The sequence below is a fragment of the Cervus elaphus genome, chromosome 32 (genome assembly GCF_910594005.1).
Source record: "Cervus elaphus chromosome 32, mCerEla1.1, whole genome shotgun sequence".
In the NCBI taxonomy this organism is placed as follows: Eukaryota; Metazoa; Chordata; class Mammalia; order Artiodactyla; family Cervidae; genus Cervus; species Cervus elaphus.
This window is the reverse complement of record NC_057846.1, coordinates 46985608-47001480: the sequence shown is the minus strand read 5'-3', so window position 1 is coordinate 47001480 and position 15873 is coordinate 46985608. Positions and strand designations below refer to the sequence as shown.

The following is a 15873-nucleotide window of genomic DNA, read 5'->3' as shown; positions in this document are numbered from 1 at the left end:
TCACACAATATCATTCGTTAAATACAAAAAAAAACAACAATATAAGCAGTAAATTCTACACCATTACCATGGGATGAGGATCCAGGCCATCGAGCATGCGCCTGACATTGTTCACGATCTCTCTGGCATCGTAGTTGGGCAGCTTACAAGCCCACCCTGTGCCAATGCCTTCAGCACCGTTTATTAAAACCATGGGGATTATGGGGATATACCACTCAGGCTCCACACGCTGATTATCGTCATAAAGGAATTTAAGCAAGTTGTCATCCACAGCAGGAAAAAGCAGTCTTGCTAAAGTGCTAATAAAAGGAAAAAGAGAAACATGCATCAATGTCACGGTTTGAGAAAAAAAAAAACTTTATATGTAAATTACTTGACATGTCAGAAATCTTTTAAGAGAATGCATTTAAAAATTTTGGTTCAGTTCAGTTGCTCAGTCGTGTCCGACTCTTTGCGACCCCATGAATCGCAGCACGCCAGGCCTCCCTGTCCATCACCAACTCCCAGAGTTTACTCAAACTCATGTCCATCGAGTCAGTGATGCCATCCAGCCATCTCATCCTCTGTCGTCCCCTCCTCCTCCTGCCCCCAATCCCTCCCAGCATCCGAGTCTTTTACAATGAGTCAACTCTTCGCATGAGGTGGCCAAAGTATTGGAGTTTCAGCTTCAACACCAGTCCTTCCAATGAACACCCAGGACTGATTTCCTTTAGGATGGACTGGCTGGATCTCCTTACAGTCAAAGGGACTCTCAAGAGTCTTCTCCAACACCACAGTTCAAAAGCATCAATTTTTCAGCACAAGTGCTTAAACTTGACAATAAAATTTACTTGACCTTATTACCAAATGTATTTCTCTCAGGCACAAAGCCAGAATAAAATGGCCCTGTTTTACTTATATTACTTACTGACTAACCTGCCTAAATTCTTCATATTGTTATATAACCTGGTAAGGATTTCCTCTTATTCTGACTAAACCACAAAACCCACTTTCAGCCTAAATTGTTAGATCAGAAAAATCCTTACATTCATTAGGACTGGCTTCACCAATAATTCATAAAAACCAAGATCAACATATTTCATTCTGTATGTGATCAAATACTTTGGAACACTCACCCTGAACATAACACTCAAGCTTCTCTCTCCATAGTTAAGTTAGTTAAGATGCTCAGTCGTGTCCGACTCTTTGCGACCCCATAGACTGTAGCCTACCAGGCTCCTCCATCCACCCATGGGATTTTCCAGGCAAGAATACTGGAGTGGGTTGCCATTTCCTTCTCCAGGGGGGGATCTTCCCAACCCAGGGATTGAACCCAGGTCTCCCACATTGTAGGCAGACACTTTTACCGTCTGAGCCACCAGGAAACATGGCTCTTTCTCCATAGTTACACTTCTATTACACATTTTGTTAGTTCCAATAACCTTCAAATAGTATTTATGCCATTATATCTGCAAATCATTACCTCAACATTGTGAAAATATAACGAGGGCTTGCAGCATCTTTGCCCCCATGAAGCCGAGTTCCAAACTGACCAATAGGCTGAAGCAAGTTGATGTTGTTGCTCCCCACAAAGTTCTGAGCCAAGTTCACAATAGTCATCATCAATGCTTGCTGCAGAACAGACACAGAATACATTCACAAAGTTCCTCCATGAATCTCATTTTTATTAAAACACAAATCCTCAATTCTTTAACATTTCCAAAGACCTCATAAAAGAAAAACCACTTGATTATGCTGAATTATCCTACTATCATTCTTCATGCCAGTAAGTGTAGCTCCCAATTAATTCCAGTCTCCATGCTGGCTTACTTCTCCGTGATGATAAGCAGACATCTCGGCCACAGACCCAGCCAACTGTGCAACTTTCACTTCACGTTTATCATTCCTCTTGAAACAAGTAAATAAAACTTTTCGCTGACCTGGTTTAAAACCTGGTTTTAAAAAGAAAAACCCTCTTTTAAAAATATCACTCAAAAAAAAATATTACTCAATAAAAAAAAATATTACTCAAGATTGAGTTGCAATGTTTCTTTATATGTGACAACAATGTGACAACAATGTTCTATATATTCAAGAGAAAAAAAGCAAATATATAGTCTGCTTACTAAAAATCACTAAAATTGCTGAGACTCTGTAACAAAATGAGTACCTACTAACATATTTTATACCATCTTAAGCTATTCTAAAAGTGAAGAACCAATTGAAAGACCCCTTCTAGTCTTAAAGAACTGCTGAGTGGCACCAAATTCCTTTCACAGGAGCTTCCAAACACTCATATTCCCAAAATGCCAGTTGTGATGAAAGTATCAGAGAGTCATCAAATAGCCTAAAAACTATTATTAGAATACCCTAAATCTGGAATGCTCTTATAAAGAAGAGATATGTTCTGGTAATTAAGAATGCAGGCTTTAGAATCTCACTAATCTGGATACTCTTCTCGACTTGGCCATGACTTTCTACAACTTACTAAACCATTAAGTCTCAGTGTAACATAATTACCTTCTTAATAAGGTGACCATAACGATTACATGAGATAATGTAAGCAAAGCACTCTACTTCCTGATCATTTTTCCTGCTCTAGACCAAGGAGCCCAGTAATAAACTTTTCAGTATATACTAGCTATCATCATCACCATGGGCCCAGAGCATAGAAGAAGCAAAAGGATAACAAAATATGGCCACTTTTCTTGAGAATTTTATAACCTAATTGAGGAGGCAAAATTAACATAAGTAAAATAAGAGGCACACAACTACTGGCATAGAAGTTTACAGCACCAGAGACCAATTTAGACTGCAATTTCTAGCGAAGACTTTGGAGACTGGGTATAACTTAAAGCTAAAACTAGATAGATTATAAAACCATCTGTTTTAGTTGAAAAACCAAGGGACATAAAGATGAACCAACTTTTTAAAAGTTATAAAATCAAAAAGCTCTAGATAAAGGATTAAAATCTGTTCCAACTACTGGGTAGCAGTTTAATTTTTTTGTCACATTAAGTAAGTTAAAGCATTAGATTTTGGGTACTGAGGTCTACAGCCATACCACCCTGAATGAGATTTATCTTGTCTGATCTTGAAAACTAAGTAGGGTTGGGCCTGGCTAGTACTTGGATGGGAGGCTCTGGGTACTGAGGAGGTAAAGGTGCTTTTAAAATTTGGTCTGATAAATACTCTAGAACTTATCAAAAAAGTCTCCAATAATTTGGAGCTAAAACTTTAAAAATTTGCAAGCTATTAATAATTTTCTTTAGAAACTCAAAAAGGGCTTAAGATTTAAAGAATACAAAATATTTCAAAACTTCTAAAACATCTCAAAAGCAACTTTATAATTTTTTTTAAAATTATTATAAGGATGGGTTAAAATACATGAAATTAAAATACACTCAATAACATTCAAAAACAAAAAAGCTTCTTAAACAAACACTACTTACCATCAACAAGAGATGGTATAGATCTTTCATTGTCTGAGTTTGAGAAGAGAATCAATTCTTTGTTGATAAAATCATTATAGGTCAAATGCTTGGTTGCTGTACCATATAAGAATTGCTAAGGGAAAAGTCACATAGCAATTACGTCATTATTACTACATGGATTTTTAGCCTTTCTCTTTCTTCCCCCAGATCACAGCTCTTTATGACTAACCTCTGGTAAGCCATGTAACCTACGCTGTCTCCGATCTTCCATAAAGTTCGTTAACCATTCTTTTCTGTCATCGATCTTCTTCTTACTGAATGCCTGAAAAATTCCAGATAATTTCACACATTAAAAAGAAATTAATTTCACTCTAGAATTAAAATTTATAAAAGCAAATAACTATTAATTTCTGGGAAATTATAAAGTCTTTTCCAATACTCTTTTATCAAAAATGCATTTGAATAGAAGTCTCTGAATTAAAGAACTATGAAAGCAGAGCATAATCTGAGGTGATGGGGAATGACACAAAGATTAACTAGGTTGGGCTTCGAATTAAAGAGAGACATACCCCAGCAAACCAAGACAGGGAAGGGAAGGATGGCAGACAGAGGAAAATGATATTGGGAGAGATTTCTTTTTTAATTTTTAATTGGAGTTTAATTGCTTCTGCTGTACAACAACATGAATCAGCCATAAGTATACAATACGCCCTCCCTCTGGAGCCTCCCTCCCTTCCCCGTTCCCACCCCTCGAGGGCGTCACAGAGCAGGAACTGGGCTTCCCGTGCCCTACAGCAGCGAGCTCGCTGACACGTGGTAGTATATGTATGTCAACGCTGCTGCTGCTAAGCCGCCACAGTCGTGTCCGATTCTGTGCAACCCTGTAGAGGGCAGCCCACCAGGATCCCCCATCCCTGGGATTCTCCAGGCAAGAATACTGGAATGGGTTGCCATTTCCTTCTCCAATGCGTGAAAGTGAAGTCGCTCAGTCGTGTCCGACTCTTAGCTACCCCATGGTCTGCAGCCCACCAGGCTCCCCCGGCCCTGGGATTCTCCAGGCGAGAGGACTGGAGTGGGTGCCAGTGCCTTCTCCAGCGTCAATGCTACTCTCTCTCAACTCATTCCCAACCCCCAGTCTAGAGAGATTTCTTAATTAACTTTGTTACCAAGGTAATGGCAGCATCATCTTCAGGACCAGCATATCTAAATAGGATACGGTGCCTTTCCATATCAGCAAAATATTCCTTGGCTTCCTTAGCTGTACTGGTACCCAACCCTGCATAAGTTTTAAAACGAAAGTAAAAATAAGCCATACAGAAAGAAAAAGACAAATACTATATGATCTCACTTATATGTGGAATCTAAAAAAACAAAAAGTCAAACTCATAGTAACACAGAGTAGAATAGTGGTTACCAGGGGCTGAGGGGAGAGGGAAATTGAGAGATGTCAGTCAAAAGTACAAACTTTCAGTTACGAAATGAATAAATTCTGGGGAATCTAATTACAGCATAATGCCTGTAGTTAATAATACCATACTGCATATAGTGAAAATTACTTAGAATAGACATTAAATGTTCTCTCCAAAAAAAAAAAAAAAAAAAAGAGCTGTAGAAATGATTAACAAAATCCAGAATGTGGGAAATGAAACAGGTCAAACTATCCAACATTTTAAACAAATAAATTACATGGAAAACAGAAAAACAATATAATAAGATTTAATAGACCTATCAACCAAATGCAATGTGTGGGCTCTGTTTGGATCCTGATTCAAAAGTATATATATATAAATGAACATTTTTAATATAGTCAGGAGAATTTTAACAGATTGAACATTTAAGGTTATTAAAGAAAGGTATGATAATGGTAAGATGGGCAACAAAAAATTCTTTTAGAAATACATACTAAAGTATTATAGAAATTAACTATATTATTAATGCCTGGAAGTTATTAGGTGGGTACAAAAGTAACTGAGGTTTTAGACCAAGAATTTTAAATCATTATAATTAGGCTCAAACACATCTTTATTAATCAAAATAGGAACCAGGACAGTCAACACAGTTTTGCCAACAAGAAATGCTTATTTATTCTTGTAGCGTAAAATTGGTGCTTCAGGAATCAACAAGCTCTTAGGAAGCATTTTCTGCCTCCTACTTGTGGAAGCAGTTTCCCTGCAAAAAGTTGTCGAGATGCTTGAAGAAGTGGTAGTTAATTGGTGAGAAGTCAGGCGAATATGGTGGGTGAGGTTAAACTTCATAGCCCAATTTGTTCAACTTTTGAAGCGCTGGTTCCGTGACAATGGTTGGGCACTGTCGTGGAGAACTGGGCCCATTCTGTTGACCAATACTGCTGGCACTGCAGTTTTTGATGCATCTTATCAACCCGCTGAGCATACTTCTCAGATGTAATGGTTTCTTCAGGATTCAGAAAGCTGTAATGAATGAGATGGGCAGCAGACCACCAAACAGTGACCATGTTTTTGTTGGTGCAGGTCTGGCTTTGGGAAGTGCTTTGAACCCTCTTCTTAGACCAACCACTGAGCTGATCATCGCTGGTTGTCATATAAAATCCACTTTTCATCACACATCACAACCCAATCAAGAAATGGTTAGTTCTTATTGCATAGCACAAGAGAAGACTTCAAAATGATGATATTTAAAATTTTTGTTCAGCTCATGAGGCACATACTTATCGAGCTTTGTTCACCTTTCCAATTTGCTTCTAATGCCAAATGACCATAGAATGGTCAACGTTGAGTTCTTCAGCAACTTCTTGTGTAGCTGTAAGAAAATCAGCTTCCGAGATGGCTCTCAGTTGGTCACTGTCACCTTCCAATGGCTGGCCACTGCACTCCTCATCGTCAAGGCTCTTGTCTCCTTTGCACAACTTCTTGAACCACAGCTGCACTGTATGTTTGTTAGTAGTTCCTGGGCCAAATGTGTTGTTGATGTTACAAGTTGTCACCACTGCTTTACAACCCATTTGAACCTGAATAACAAAACTGCTCAAATTTGCTTTTTGTCTAACATCATTTCCACAGTCCAAAATAAATGTATAATAAATAACAAGCAATAAGTCATTAACAAAAAGAACACATAGCAAGAAATGCACAGTAAAATGATGTATAATATAACCACATTTAAGAACGTATTCCAATATCAAATGACAAAGTTCAACAAAGGAAAACTGCAATTACTTTTGCACCAACCTAATATTTCAAACTAATGGGGTGGCAATGAGAAGTTCAGATGAAACAAGACTGTCCATGAAATGATGGCACTTAAGTACACGGGAAGCCCATTAAACTATTCTCTCCACTTACATAAGTTTTCCATAATAACCCTTTAAAAATCAGCAATAGTTGTTTTTGAAAGCTAAAAGAGATAAACTTTCAAAATATTTTATAATGCTCTCTTAACAGGAAATTTATGTCAATAGTTAAGTTCACAAAATTTTAATGTTTTAGAATACAGACCTTTGTAGTATTTTATTTTCCAGGCTTTCTGGTTTTCTATATGTTTTTTCCACTCATCAAATTCAGGAATACTGTAGAAGGAAAGTTCCTGCTTATTTTTGCTAGCCTTAAATGAATAATAAAAAAAATTAGTTTTTCTGCTACTACTTAAGACCATAGTATAAAAGTACATTAATGTAAATAGTACCTTTACAATAGGGGTAATGAACTCTTCAAGAAAACCATGCTTCAAAAGTGATGGCCAATTGTGATGGATGAAATTAATAAGCAGGCCTTTTATGTGAGAACCATCTTGATCCTAAATAAGTATCAGTAAAGAATGTCATGATAATTTTATGAAATATAATTACTTACATAATCAAAAATTTAAATATATGAATGCAGCAATGAGGCAAAATTCCACTCAAATTTTAGAACTGCACTGTACAAAACAGAAGAGATTATTCTTGGGATGATTAAAGAATTTCTTTCTTAAAATTCAAACAAAGAATATAGCTATGTGATAGACTGAATCTTTCTGTCACTATAAAACATACTACCATTATCTTTTTTATAGTTTTCCCAGATTTCACGAGAAGACAGAAATACAAGGAACACAGTTACAATGCCACTTCACTGAAAGGAGAAACCTATGGAATACAAGTATTCACAAGTCTTCTCTTAACATAAAAACTGATACATTTCTGCTTAAAACTACACAGCAGCTTCTCAGTTGCAGATTTTCCTACAAATGCTTTCAGTTAGAGTACTTGAGACACAAGCAGTTGGATGCATATGAAACTCTTCAATTTTATGTGTATGCTTAGTCACTCGGTCATGTCCAACTCTTTGCAACCCCATGAACTGTAGCCCACCAGGCTCCTCTGCCCATGGGTATTCTCCAGGCAAGAATACTGGAGTGGGTTGCCATGCCCTCTCCCAGGGGATCTTCCCAACCCAGGGATCGAACTCAGGTCTCCCACCTGAGGATTCTTTACCATCTGAGCCACCAGGGTAGCATACGAAACTCTTCAGTTTTATAGTTCTTGCCTAAGTACTGCCATTTTACTATTCAAATCCTCCTAGTTTTTTGTGCATCCCAAATCATGCTATCATAAACAAATATTAGCCATTTTCCTATTGATTAACCTTTCTTGCTTACAAATTTCACCATTTCCTTCCTGTTTACAGGCAAGCTTTAACATAATACTACAGTGTGTTCTACTCTTTCCATATTTACTGAATTTAAAAACATTTTAAAATAACTAACCAAAAAGGTGGCTACCATAAATTAGATAATGTAAAATGTACTTCATACAAACCTTGCCATTAACAATATTTTTCCCCTGTGAAGTGTAATCATTTTCAATTTACTATGTTGGAACAAATCCCATGAAATAAATATCCAAAGGACATTCTGAAAAAGAGATGTTTTAGTATGTGGCAACTTTTAACCAACCTGATCAGTCATAATCATAATCTTTCCGTAGCGTAAAGTTTTCAGAGATTCTGCATCATCATAACTTTTCTTATACTGTAGACCAACTATTTTGATAATATTGTTTATTTCTGCATTTTCCATGATCTGTGCAAAAATGAAAAGAATTGGAAGTATTTTAAAGTGTCAAAATATACAAAAGAGGAGTCAGAATTGACACACAAAAAGGCAACAATTTTAGTTAAAGTAATAAATTGTCATACACACATGTGGGTACATATGTAGATACACACCTGTTTGTGAGAAGCTTCCCGCACGTTAAGAATCTTTCCCCTGAGGGGAAAGACCCCGTATCTGTCCCTCCCAATCACACCTAACCCAGACACAGCCAGGGACTTGGCAGAGTCTCCTTCTGTCAGGATCAGTGTGCACTCCAGGGAATGTTTGCCACCTAAGAGAAATTAGTAATGATACATATTCCAAATTTCTCAATTTTACCAATGGAAAACATGAAACCAAAAAATTAACAATCACAGTGATAATAAAACACTGTAAAGAGTCATCTTATGCTCAGTATAATGTAAAAATGAGGTATATTTTATTGAAGCTTTATCCCCCCAAAATTGTAACATGTATGATATGTGACAATTTTAGTGAAATTTATCCTCTGAAAATAAAATCCTATATATGTGGAAAATTAAAACAGTCTATACCTGAATAAAAACTTAAATCAAAATCTAAAAACCGAACAAAAACTGAATCTTACCAGCATCATTAGCATCATCCAATTTGGGAATACCTTTGATTTTACTGTACTTTACTGATGAACACTTCTTGTTCAGCTGTGTCTGAGCCTTAAATTTCACCCAGTTCAGGATACTTTCCACAATGCCACAGTTAGAGGCCTAAAAATCAAAGAAGCAAGCAAGAAGTTCACAGACTTAGCTAAAATTAATGTAATACTTGGAATCTGGGCAGTTGTAAGGCAAAATGATAATAATAATGATATATGCTGGTAAATTATTCTAATTACAGTAAATTAATCCAGGCAACTATTCACCATGACCGATTATACTGAAATGTTAACACATGAGAAAAAGGCAACTTCACTACATATGAAAAAAATTTTATTAGAATAAACTCCATAAGAAATGTACACAGCTTTTGTTACAAGTTAGTTTTGTTACAATGAACACAGTAAAGGCTGATCCACCTATGAATTTACTACCTGGGAAATTATAGACACTGACATTTCTGATATCCTTCAACACAAAAACATGAATCTGGAATTCACTACGACAAAAAAATATTAACATGAAGGGAATATCAGGATAAACTCAAGAACTTATGAATAGTCCTTATTTTTTAAAGAGCTTAGTAGTAAGGATTTTAACATTATACATATGTGTCATTCTGCAGTGAGTTAACGGGTGATAAGATGTCAAACGCCACTCCCCCGAAAAAGTAAAGCATCTCCAAGTTTGAGTTATTTATTTTTCATCTATGTGGGTAGTTTGATTTTAGGTGTATGAAATAGTTTTCTGGAATGTTTCAAATATAAAAAGAAGTGAACTATGTTATCAAATCTAAACTTCCTTTGCCAAAAATGAAAAAGTATAAAAACTAAAATCAAATTACTTTATAAAAAGAACAACTGTTAAGAGGGCAGAAATTTGGGAAATGATTAGCATTGGGTCATCGGTATTCAGAATTCATTATGATCAGACCCAAAAGTACTATTCTATAGGCCTTTAGCTAAACCTAAAAATCAACTTTTGTTTTTGTTTGTGAGACCCTACCTTTGAAATTCCAATACCAAAATTTGACAAATATGTTATCTCTATTGCAATATTACACAATATTCCTCCAAAAAACTATAAACTGCCAAAGAGGAGGGGCTGTAATTTATTCATCTTTACATTCCCAGAGCAAACATAAAGGCACTTAATATATGTTTGGTGGCACTGGTGAACAGGAGAACTGAGGCAAATCTTACACAAAAATGACTATAAGAAATTATTAGCAGCCACAAGGCTCAGTTATAAATCTAAGACTATTTATAGTCTCATCTTGTTTCAGAAAGGTTAAGGCAGCCTAAATAAATATGTGCTAAGTAAAATGAAAAAAAAAAAAAGTATGTAGAATATGGTAAATTTTATGTTATGCATATGTTACCATAATTTTTTTAAGTTACATCTACAAAATCAGTAGATGAATTTGAAAGGAATGGAAAAGATGAAGACAGGAGTCCTGTGAGGACCTGTACATTTTTTAGAGGCAAAACTGGCTTTATAAAGACCAATGCAAACTAAAACATAATTAATTACATGATTTCCTACTTTAAAGCTTGGCAAAATAATCAACTGTTTTATGAAACACTATCTAACCTTTGAAGTTTTCAGAATCAAGCATTTTAGTTTTTAGTATAAATATGCCTGTATCTGCAGTTAAAATAACAAACTAATCAGAATAATTAGAATAAATAAATCAAAAAAACTATTTAATTAACTCTAAATTAAACAAAAAACACTGAAAAGTAATATACATTTTACTCACTGCTTTAAAAAATTTTTCTGATAGTTGGCATTTGGATCCAAAACTTTTGGGCTGCAAAGTCATGTTTTCCTTAGTTTGAGAATCAAAAGTTGGATTTTCAATAAGGCAGTTAATAAAAACCCATATATGATTTTTTACCTGTTGAAAACATCCAAAAAAAGGTCAATATCAGAATCGATATTACTTAACAATTAAACAGAATATATAAAACATCACTTACTTGAAATGGTTTCACTGACACACCAGCTTTGTTCTTTTTCTTAACTACTTCAATCAGTTTACCAACAACTTGGTCTACTACATAATCCACATGCCGTCCACCCTAAAGGGGGGGGGCGGGGGACAGAATACAAAATCTTCTATAATTAAGGCAGCAAAACAGTAACATTCATACATTCATATTTTTCTAGAATGAGCATTTAATCTTCAACATAACTTTTTAAAGTTAGTATGACTATATTACTCACCCTATATACCAGAGGTAATATGGTAAGTCTCAGAAGGAAAGAGTTCGGATTTAAAACATAGTCTTTTTGGCCACAGAGCTAATTAGCAACTCTATATAAACTCCCCACAAAGTGAAAACAATCAAAAAGAGACACGGAAGTGAGAATGAACACTGGCCTGGTGGTAGCAATGACACTCACAAGATTGCCACTAAGGGACCATGGTAGCCATCAACAGTTGTCTATTCAATACCCATTCTTCCCTTTCACATTATAGACAAATCCAACTGTTTTTAACTGGCAACATGTCCAGTTACAAAGATTTACCAATCTAGACTCCCTTGCAGCTACAGGTAGTCACTTGACCCAGTTCTAGCCAGAGATGCTAGCAGAGGTCTACTGGATGGGGTTTCCAGGAAAACTACTGCATTCCTGAAAAAAGCGGAGAGATTTAATTCACATATGAATTTGTCCAACTTAATTAATTCTCTCCTTAGGACTTGGAAGGGTGCAGCAGACATATTAAAGGCATGAAAATGAAAGCCACATGCTAAGAGAGGCAGAAAAGAAAGCCAGGAAGAGGACAGGACCCTGTGGACACTGTAAGGTCACAGAACCAGACTAAGACTGCCTACCATCAGTCCCCAGAAGAGGAAAAGTAAAACCTTCACATGTCTACAAACCACTGCATACTACGTTTCTATTACACATAATAAAATGCAATCAAATCTAACAGGATTTCTGTTGACTAGAAAAAGTGATGCTAGATTATAAAAAATAAGTTCAAACTTGAACAAGAGTGACAAAGTGATAGCTCATGGCTTTATTCCAAAATACACACTTATATTGCCCAATATTTCATTATGGTCAATGGATAAATGCCTATAGATGAGAAGAATTTCATTTGATTTGGAAATTTAAAAGCCTACAAAAAGGGTTCAAACTCCTTAGAACAAGAGATAAGGCATTTCATGATGTGATTCCAAAACAGACTCATTTCTTATTATTTGTTCTTTTACACTCAAAACTCAGAACACAGAACAAGGAATTTGTTATCATTCTAAATTCTGTAAAATACAAATGTATTCAACTATAAGCTCTAATCATGTAAATTTATTTTTCAATGGATGCTTAAATAAATAGTAAGACAGATATTTCATAGAAAATATACTTTTATTTTCATAAGTCAATTTTGATTTCTCAAAAGCAGGGTGGAGGGATTTTTTTGTTGTTTTATCTTGTTTTTAATGAAGACTGTTCAACAACTGATTTGGAAACAAAGAATTAGTTTACTTACTTTTGTTGTTGCAATGCTATTTACAAAGCTGATTTGCTGGAATCCTTTTTCACTCAATGTGAGACAAACATCCCATCTTTCATTTGCAAGTTCATGAATAACTTTTAGGGCCACTCCAGTTTCATCCAATTTGTCTTTCACATAAAGATCTACATAACTGCGAAATCCATTTACCTAAAATTTAGAAAACAAAAACAATGAACAATTCCTCTTGCACTGGCAGCTGAACTAGGTGAACACCAGCCAGTTCAGACATGTAGAAGGGAAGGCTCAAAGAAGACGTTTTCTTCTCCTTTATAAGAAAACAGCTGATTAAACAACAAATTTTCTATGCATCTTCAAAAACCTGAGATCACAGGACAGCTGAGCATCCAAAATCTGAAGAGAGCTGGTGTTTGGAGGGAGAGCAGAACCTAAATTTTTGTCTTATCTGGGCAGAAGCTGCTTGGTATGGCATAAACCCACGGGAACCTGGAACCAGAGCTTCTGATGAACCTCTTTCCACAGACGAGTGTGGACTAGTGAGCGTGAGAAGCACCTGAAGGCTGTGGTCAGAGGGGTTCCCAGTCTTTCACAGGTGTTTCCTCACAGGGTAGATCAGAAAGAATTTAGAAAAGTGACCCTCATGGGGCCAGGTAGAGAACGGCAGCCACTAGGAATTCAACCCAGACACTTCACTCATCAAAAAAAAAAGAACAGCTTACTTCACAGCGGGAAGGACACTGCTGGAAAGCAGTGGTGAAATATCACCAGAGCTGGGATAAAGTACTTCCGCCCAGTCCCACCCCTCCTATGCCCATCCCATTCGCATCTTAAAAAGGCTTATTCTGCAGGGTAGGGAACCTGAAGGACACAGAAGGAGATCACTGGTGTGACCTGATGCAACCAGAGAACAGAGGACAAAGGGAACGGCTCCACCTCAAGAGGAGGCGTAGACACTCCTGTGAAGGCCAAACCCCGAGACACAGGCCCCAAGCATTCCAAAGCCTGAGACTAATCAGACATGGGGTCTCCCACAACCTATACCCAGGCTAGCAGGCCTCCAATTGTAACAGTGGTTTCCAGCTGGAAGAGCTGCAAGAGACCCTCCTGGAGCAGCAGCTCCAAGGCAAGCCCCAGTGCATAGAGAAAGGACAACAGAATCTGAAGTGCCCACAGCAACAGCAGACCTCAACACTAGTAACGCAGCAACCACAGCCTGCAAACACCGCCCACTCCCTGTACAGATTAACATAAATCCTCACACGAAAGCCTATTCACGTATTCACTATGCTATGCAACACAGCTGGTGTTCAACAGAATCTCACAAGGTATGCCAAAAGGCAAGGGGAAAACACAGTCTGAAAAGACAAATCAATCACCAGAACTTAGGTATGTCGCAGATGTTTTAACTATCAGATAGGACTTTGGCTACCTGATGCAAAGAGCCAAATCATTAGAAAAGACCCTGATGTGGGGAAAGATTGATGGCAAGAAGAGAAGGAAGGGGACTGAGGACGAGATGGTTGGATGGCATCTCTGACTCAATGGACGTGAGTCTGAGCAAAGTGCGGGAGACAGTGAAGGACAGGGAAGCCTGACATGCTGCAGTGCATGGAGTCACAAAGAGTCAGACACAACTTAGCAACTGAACAACAACGGCTAATAGGTTAAAGTCTCTTGTGGAAGTTGCATATTGTCTAATGTGCAACTTCAGCAGAGAGACAGAACCTTTAAGAATGAATCAAATGCTAATGCTAGAAATCAAGAAAAGCAGAAGATAATGAAGAATGCCTTTGGCAGGCTCAGCAGTAAACTTTACACAGTAGAGGCAAAAAAGTCAATGAACTTGAAAATGCAGCAACAGAAATCAAACAAACTGAAACTCAAAGAGAAAACAGAGTGAATAAAGCAGAGTAAAACATCCAAGAGCATGGGTCCTACAATTTATGCATAATTAGACTCCCAGAAGGAAAAGGAAGAACAGCAGGTTAATAACAGCCAAAATTTTTCCAAAATTAGTGACAGACACCAAACAACAGATCCAATAAGCTCAGGAGACGCCAAACAGAATTAAGTACCAAAAAGAAAATCCAAAACCAACAAAAAACCCTATATATACAACTGAGCATATCATACTCAAAAAAACAAAGACAAATAGAAAATCTTCAAGGCAGGCAGAGGAAAAAGAAATCTCTTACCAACAGAGCAAGGAGGATATGAATTACAGCAGACGCCATGCAAGCAGGAAGACAACAAAGTAACATTTTTAAGTGCTGAAAAAAAAAACAACTATTGACTATAATTCTATACTCAGTGAAACTCTGTATCCTTTCAAGTGAAGGAAAAAACTCTCTCAGAAAAACATAAACTGAGGGAAACTATTGTCAGCAAAGGTATCCACAGGAAATAAATGTTAAAGAAAAATCTCCAGCCAGAAGGAATATAAAATAGGTCAGAAACTTAGACCTACACCAAGAAATTAAGAGCACTGGAGATGGAATAAATGAAGGTAAACTATAACTCTATTTTTTATTGCTCTAAAGTATAACTGACTGCTTAAAGCAGTAGCAACATCAAGTCAGAAACTTGACACAGTTAAAAAAAAAAAAAATCAATGAACTTCACTGTTCAAATATTTCTGCCATAACTTTTTCAAATATTTCTTCCTCCTCATTCTCTCTCTTCTGTTGTTTAGAGAACATGCCAAAGCGAAATGTATGATGAAAAGGGCACAGGGGCAGGAAGGAGCTGGGGATACACTGCTATAAAGGTTTTGCTCTACAGTGCAGTTCAGTCGCTCAGTCGTGTCCAACTCTTTTACACACCAAGTGACAAATCAAGGTGGACTCAAATTACCTACAAATGAGTATTATAAACCCTAAGGCAATCACTAAATAAGTTTTAAAAATAAGAATAATAAGTAAAGAGGATTCTTAGGGGGCACAGTGTTAAAAATTTGCCTGCCAATCAATGCAGGAGACGTGGATTCAATCCCTGGGTTGGGAAGATCTCCTGGAGAAGGAAATGGCAAGCCACTCCAGTATTCTTGCCTGAAAAACCCCATGGACAGAGGAGCCTGGCAGGCTACAGTCCATGGGGCCTCAAAGAGTCAGATATGACTGAGCAACTGAGAACATGCACACACACATAATAAGTAAATAGAAAAGATAAAGTGAAATCATTTTTTTTTTAAATGCTGAATTAAAACCAAAGAAGGCAGGATACAAGGAAATAAGTAACCAAGAACAAACACAATAAATCAACATATAACAAGATGTTAAGCTTTAAT

At 36.8% G+C, this 15873-nt stretch overlaps 1 protein-coding gene across 3 annotated transcripts in view; it reads right to left on the bottom strand.

Annotated features, from left to right (window-relative positions):
• The window catches only part of TOP2B (DNA topoisomerase II beta), a 61193-nt gene that overhangs the window by 22537 nt on the left and 22783 nt on the right, over positions 1 to 15873 (bottom strand). For all 3 annotated transcript variants that reach the window (XM_043893859.1, XM_043893856.1, XM_043893857.1), the window contains exons 8-21: positions 12603 to 12776; positions 11080 to 11181; positions 10860 to 10997; positions 9070 to 9208; positions 8597 to 8754; positions 8325 to 8450; positions 7074 to 7184; positions 6887 to 6992; positions 4580 to 4689; positions 3643 to 3735; positions 3432 to 3546; positions 1810 to 1931; positions 1463 to 1611; positions 68 to 299 (exon numbers count right to left, since the gene is read on the bottom strand). In XM_043893859.1, coding sequence (XP_043749794.1) covers positions 68 to 299; positions 1463 to 1611; positions 1810 to 1931; positions 3432 to 3546; positions 3643 to 3735; positions 4580 to 4689; positions 6887 to 6992; positions 7074 to 7184; positions 8325 to 8450; positions 8597 to 8754; positions 9070 to 9208; positions 10860 to 10997; positions 11080 to 11181; positions 12603 to 12776 — 1875 coding nt within the window. The remainder of the gene's footprint in view (positions 1 to 67; positions 300 to 1462; positions 1612 to 1809; positions 1932 to 3431; positions 3547 to 3642; positions 3736 to 4579; positions 4690 to 6886; positions 6993 to 7073; positions 7185 to 8324; positions 8451 to 8596; positions 8755 to 9069; positions 9209 to 10859; positions 10998 to 11079; positions 11182 to 12602; positions 12777 to 15873) is intronic.